This window comes from Cydia splendana, chromosome 24 (genome assembly GCF_910591565.1).
Source record: "Cydia splendana chromosome 24, ilCydSple1.2, whole genome shotgun sequence".
NCBI lineage: Eukaryota > Metazoa > Arthropoda > Insecta > Lepidoptera > Tortricidae > Cydia > Cydia splendana.
Genome location: NC_085983.1, coordinates 6396828 through 6403371, shown reverse-complemented (window position 1 = coordinate 6403371; position 6544 = coordinate 6396828). Strand labels below are relative to the sequence as shown.

At 36.3% G+C, this 6544-nt stretch overlaps 1 protein-coding gene across 1 annotated transcript in view; it reads left to right on the top strand.

The window, feature by feature from the left end:
• Positions 1-3407: 3407 nt before the first annotated feature.
• The window catches only part of LOC134802107 (cytochrome P450 4C1-like), a 30069-nt gene continuing 26932 nt past the window's right edge, over positions 3408-6544 (top strand). Inside the window, exon 1 of the mRNA XM_063774699.1 lies at positions 3408-3564. Within this exon, the coding sequence (XP_063630769.1) occupies positions 3408-3564 (157 nt within the window). The remainder of the gene's footprint in view (positions 3565-6544) is intronic.

Below are 6544 nucleotides of genomic sequence, written 5' to 3'. Positions count from 1 at the left end.
ATAGGTCATTATTGCCGTAGGTATAATATCTAAGGGCGCTCTATAAAGGGTTATAAATACGATATTATTATAAATACGATATTTTTAATTTATTCAAAATATATTTTGATTTTGATTCTGCCAGCCTTATAGGCACCCTTACGCAGGGGACAGATCTGGGGGACTTAAGATAGGTTGGTAAGTTTTATTTATTTTTATTTTTTTTATTTTTTTGTACCTATATTTTTATAGCCGCGGCCGGGGACGCGTGCGGCTGTGTCGAGCTCCAGGTGGTGGAACAATACAAGTACTTAGGCTTGCTTATAGATTATAAGTTCTCGTGGCAGCCACATGTAAATGGCTTATGCAATAAATTAAGGGCAGTACTTGCAAAATTCCACCACCTGAAGTTCGTTTTGAATAGGGCTACTATGTATATGCAGTCTACTATGCCCTAGTGGATTCGCTATTGTCGTATGGGCTGTCAAGCTACGGTCGTACATTTAAAACGTATCTAGACAAGATAAAGGCACTGCAGATTAGATTCATGAAATTAATGGTTGACAAAAAAACTAAAATAAAATGTAAAAGTACTTCATATGAACAACTCTTTTTAGAATGTAAAGGGGCCCACTGATTAACAGTCCGCCGGACGGTATCGGCCTGTCAGTTAGAACAAAATTTTGACAGTTCAGAACAACTGACAGGCCGATACCGTCCGGCGGAATGTTAATCAGTGGGCCCCTTAAAATTTTAACAGTTCATGAAAAAGTCACGTTATTCTTAGCTTTAGATCAAATGTGTAATGATGAGTTTAAAATACCTATTGTCAATCAAAGGTTAATAAGAAACAGAGATAGTAATAAATTGCTGGTACCTAGTTTTACGAATTATTATGTTACCGTCGGATTTAAAGACCACAAGGATGACAAAACAAACATTTAAGGGGCCGCTATATGACGTTTTCGATTTAGACCTCACTTTGTAAGCATAATTTGTTGAATATATGTTTAATAATTGCATTAAATTACACGTAAATTTGTTCACGAAGAAACCGTGTACCGACTCTTCATGCCATTATATTTTTAATTTGCTGTTATTCTCTACAAATCGACACTAAAAGTATCAAAAAATCAAAATATGGAGTTCCGTTTGAGACAGAAGCAAAACAATTTTGTCTTTGACAGTAATTGAATTACTGTATGATTTTGAAAGCTAGATAATTCAGCTACCAATTTATTATCGATTTATATTTTTACTCACAAAGACAACACAGAAATTCAATCTCAAATGTAAACTTTCGAACAATTTCCATACATTGACGACATCACTCAAAATTCTTCTTCAAGTCAGATGCCCGTTGGGGCTACACCGGAGTACACGTGTACTTCTTCAAATGAAAATGACAGCTTGATTTTCTTGCTTTTGACAATTATATTGACATTAAATCATATACGCACACGAGAAAGTATAAGTACCAGTAGATAAATTGTATTTCAAAAAATAGGGTACATAAATATCAGCTCGCGTCTCATTTAAATTTGATTTGCTGTTATAATGGTTGAAAACCGCAGTAAACTATCTTAAAACAATATGATTACAGTCGAATTTAAGTATTATGTTCCTTCAAAACTCGCTTAAAATGAAAAAAGTTTAAAGACTCATCTTTACTGATTGGGATCAATTTTTATTATGCTGGTATCATTTTGCGTCATTTTAAAAACGTATTTGACTTCTGTACGTCAATGAATTTTGATGACAATTGTAATCTTGTATTATATTATAGAACGTTTATCTTAAAATATTGCCTATTAACAGGAAGAGTTATGTAATTCGTATAAGTAATACCTGAAAGTCTGTAATACCATGGATTGCGACGAATAAATGATTATGATTATGCGGTTCGTTCCGTCTATATGTATAATGCGTGTACGTGCTGTTCTCTGAAAATCTTCAAGAAAAAATAACGGCTAGACCAGCACTAAGTACTAGCGAGTTTTTGCGGCTTTGGAGACCGAGATGAAGCTTACGGGCCAATAGCGCTCTAGTTATTGTTATGTATACCTATGTATCGAATGTTTTATAAATTACCTATAAAAAGCAATGTTTTATTTCGATTAGGTCTACATTTTGTGCATATTGCATATCTGAAGTATTTTCGTACTAAACTTGAAACTTTCGTTGAAACTAAATAAAATAATTATTCCAAATGTACAGTCACCTGCAATTTATGTTACACAACGAAGGCCGCAAAAATATCTGACACGATCTTATTTGTAGAACCATAAGAGCATGTCACATATTTTTGCGGCGTTCGAAGAGTAGGTACCGTCATTATCACCAACTTTGCCCGCTTTTTTTTTTAAACACGAATTTCTCAAAAAAAAAATCACATCATATGACTTTTTTTGCTCAGCACGTCCACTGTGATCAAACGCATCAGTTTATAGAGCATAAGAAAAAAAAATATCGTGTTTTTACCCATTTTTTTGCGTTTTAGAGGGCGGGCAAAGATATCCGGGGTTTTCGCCAACATTGCCCACGTCAATTTGGTATTCAAATACAGCTCGTACGATGATGATGTCTAAGGATCACTTAAAGGTTTTGGGCAATCCTACCATTCCCTGTTAATAACTTAGCGATAAGTGTAAAAACTTTAAAATAAATTTGCTGGGCAATGTTGCCTACCCATTTTTGCCCATTTCCAAATAAGGCTCGCCTAAGCATTTTACAAAGGCTAGGGTTGTCACTTTTGAGAAAATCTGTTACAATAGTTTAATGGCCAAAAATATGATTTTTGTTGTGTTTTTCATTCGTTAACGGGATAAAACATCTAAATAAAGGATAATAAGACAAATTAAATACAGTATATATTTATAAACTTATTTTAGTGTACAAACATAACCTTCTTTTACTTGCGAAGTTGGGTAAATTAGATGAAAGTGACAACCCTAATCCGTTTTTGGTGGTGGGCAATGTTGGTATGGATGCCAAATTACCGGATTACTTTGCCCACCGCTAAAACTTTTGTGTATTTAGGCCTTTTTAGTTTAAATCTCAATAGACATAATCTATGCTTCATGTGTTATAACTCAAACCCGGAAATATTTGTCAAAGGGTTCTCAATTTTTTCTACTTGCATTCATTATTTATACATTTTTTGCCCGCCGAAATATACCCTATATTAGACAACTCGCTCAAACTCAAAATTCCCAAGTCAAGTTATGCACAAGTTTGGTATATACTTTGTCAGAAATATAACCTATTTTCTACTAAAAACAGCAGGGTGGCCATAACTATTATCAATTTTTCTACATTAACGAATTTGTTTAAAATTGTCGTTTTGGGCAAAGTTTGCGCCAATATCGAGTGAAAATTATTAATTACCCAAATTAACTTTTATCCACAGGCGGCCATTTTGAGCCAGGATGATCTGGCAGCTGTTATTGGTGGCGTTGGCGCTGGGCGCGGCGTACTACCGCTGGTCGCGCAGGCGGCTCTACAAGCTCGCGGCTGAGATACCGTGCTTACCGGACAGCTACCCCGTCATCGGACACGCACACATCTTCGCTGGCAGTAACGAAGGTAAACTTAGTTCGTCTCGAACAAAATGATAACAATTAAAAAAAAATGAATAGTAAAACGTAACTTTGATAAATGAATTAAATAACTGAAATCCTGACAAGATTATATTTGGCCCTGAGATAGTGTCGCTACAAAGTCTAAGTACTCGACAAGTTCAAAACGGCATGTCATCCATAGTTTATTTATTCATCAAAAATGTAAAATTATAAAAAAAAAAACAGAATGGCAACAACAAAAACATGGCGGTAGTGCAGAGTGGAGGTAGACGGGTTAGGTAGGGTTAGGCTGTTCAAAATGGTGAAAAATAGAGATACTACTTCAAAAAATACGTGTGATGCATGGTATAATAATATACTCCGCCTGGTACTCCATTCCGAGATTCGCGTATGACCTAACTGACACGCGCCTACGTCATCATGCTGTTTACAGGTTCTCAAACTTTGAAATGTGGGAGAATTTTAACCAACGGTGAAAATTATTTTAACGGCATTAATTTTAAGTTATTCATGTAGAAACATAGTAAAATAAAACAAATCTAATGTATTAAATTAAACTTTATTTATCTATACAAGACAAACGTTTAAAAAACTAATTCACAGTTACACATTAATTAAAAAGCTTACGACGTGAAAAGTTTGGAAAACACTGCGACTGCTGACACTGAGCGAGAAGGAAATAACAATTAACACGCGTTCGACAAGGATGACGGTCAGGGCATGAAGTTATCTAGATCCGAATTGTCAAATGTCCACAGCGCTATCCTGTGTTGCCAGTAGTATAAACAGAATTACCCGAAAGTCTGAAATTTCTTTCGTGAATCGGAAGATATTGCTAACGAGTAATTAAAAATGACGTGTTATTGTAAAATTTAAGCTAAAATACATACTAGCAAAAAGCAGAGCTTTATAAGGGCTCGCGGAGTTTTTCTACCTATATAGTTATAATTACTAAGGTAGTTTAATAAGAGATACATCTTTAAAAAACCGGACAAGTATCTTTTTTTCGGATAACTTAGAAGTTTGAATTTTTCACAGCTTTTAGGACCTTATGCTTTAATTTCAACTCGATACATCCACGCGTTCCCGAGATAAAAGGTCTTAGTAGACAGACGGACGGACGGACAACAAAGTGATCCTATAAGAGTTCCGTTTTTTTCCTTTTGAGCTACGGAACTCTAAAAAGGATATGATGTGATATTAGGGCTTCTGTCCGTCGCTACCTTCTGGTCCCGCTTAATATGAAATACGAAACCATCGACACGAGAAGAAGAAGAAGGGCTTCTGAATATAATTAATACCCCAAATCATTTTCAGACTATTTGTATTATATTATATCAATAGGTACCTACTTACATTAAATTCCTCGTACAAATATATTCTTGTTTCCTACATTTCAATACATGAGAGTTTAACATTACGTAATCTATTATAAGGGAACCATATCTATATCTCGATGTATCCAAAATATCTCATATTTTAATGCCGTTTAGTACAGATTTTATGTCTACCGTTCTCTCCTCTCTTTCTCTTCAATTGCTCAAAGGTTAACTGGAAGAGATCCCTGAAAGAGATACATTCGCCTTTGTACTATAAAACTTTGTGTGTTTTTTCATGTTTCTTTTTGTACAATAAAGTGTTTTACTACTACTACTACTACTACTACGAGTACTACATCTCATTAAAATGTCAAAAGGGCCCCACGTGTTGGCTTAAACTCCGCGCACGTAATGTCTGGAGCACCTATAGGTTCTTGATGGGTAGACATGAATATGGACGTAGCGATGTAACGACACTGACGACCCCATCGCCTGCTGATAGACCAGTACAATCAGTCAACGCAGGGCAGTTTGTGGAGAGCTGTTGGGAAGAAACATTCCCACTGCTCCTGGGAAGTGAGAAGTTCTGCCACCCGATATGTATAAAAAGGGCCCTCTGCTTCTGTCTTGCTTTAGCCGGTCGTCCAGAGTGGAAAGCGACATCCATTTTGACATTTAAAACAGTAAGGCAGTAGTAAGACTGCGATATTACTGCCGACTATATTACTGCAAATGTAAATAAAAATATTAATTAAAAACTCCTGGCAGTGATATCGATTTCGACATTTGCGCGCTGCAATACTACTGCCGAGTGTGCCGACTGCTTTACTACCGCAAATCCCAAAAACCCTGTCAGCGACGTCGATTTTGGCATTAGAAACAGTAATATCGCCCTGCAATACTGCTGCCAACTGCAGTATTACTGCCGACTGCATTACTACCGCAAATATCAAAAATCCTGACAGCGATATCGATTTCGACATTTGCGCGCTACAGTACAGCATGCTGCTGACTGCAATATTTCTGCCGACTACATTATTGCCTCAAATGTCAAAACCCTGGCAGCGAAATCGATTTTGGCATTTGAAACAGTAAGGAAGTAATAATATCGCGCTGCAATACTGCTGCCGCGACTGCGATATTACTGCCAACTGCATTGTGCATTATTGCCGCAATATCGAAAGCAGTCACGTGTGATTTTAACCGACGTAGTAGTAAAAACGATTATAGATTCAATAAAAAAACCGGCCAAGTGCGAGTCTGACTCGCGTTTCTAGGGTTCCGTACATAAGTCCGACTCACGCTTGACTGCACATTTCTAATAGGTTTTCCTGTCATCTATAGGTAAAGAAGTATTTTGTGTATTTTTTCAAAATTTTAGACCCAGTAGTTTCGGAGATAAAAGGGGGTGAATGGTCATTTTTTGGCTGTTTTCTTAAATAACTTCGAACCTATGTATTTTAAAATTATAAAAAAAACATGTCCATCTTTAGGTCACTAATTTACATATGTGTACCAAATTTCAACTTAAATGGTCCAGTAGTTTCCGAGAAAATAGGCTGTGACAGACGGACAGACAGACAGACGCACGAGTGATCCTATAAGGGTTCCGTTTTTTCCTTTTGAGGTACGGAACCCTAAAAATAGTCACGTATTCACTCATAA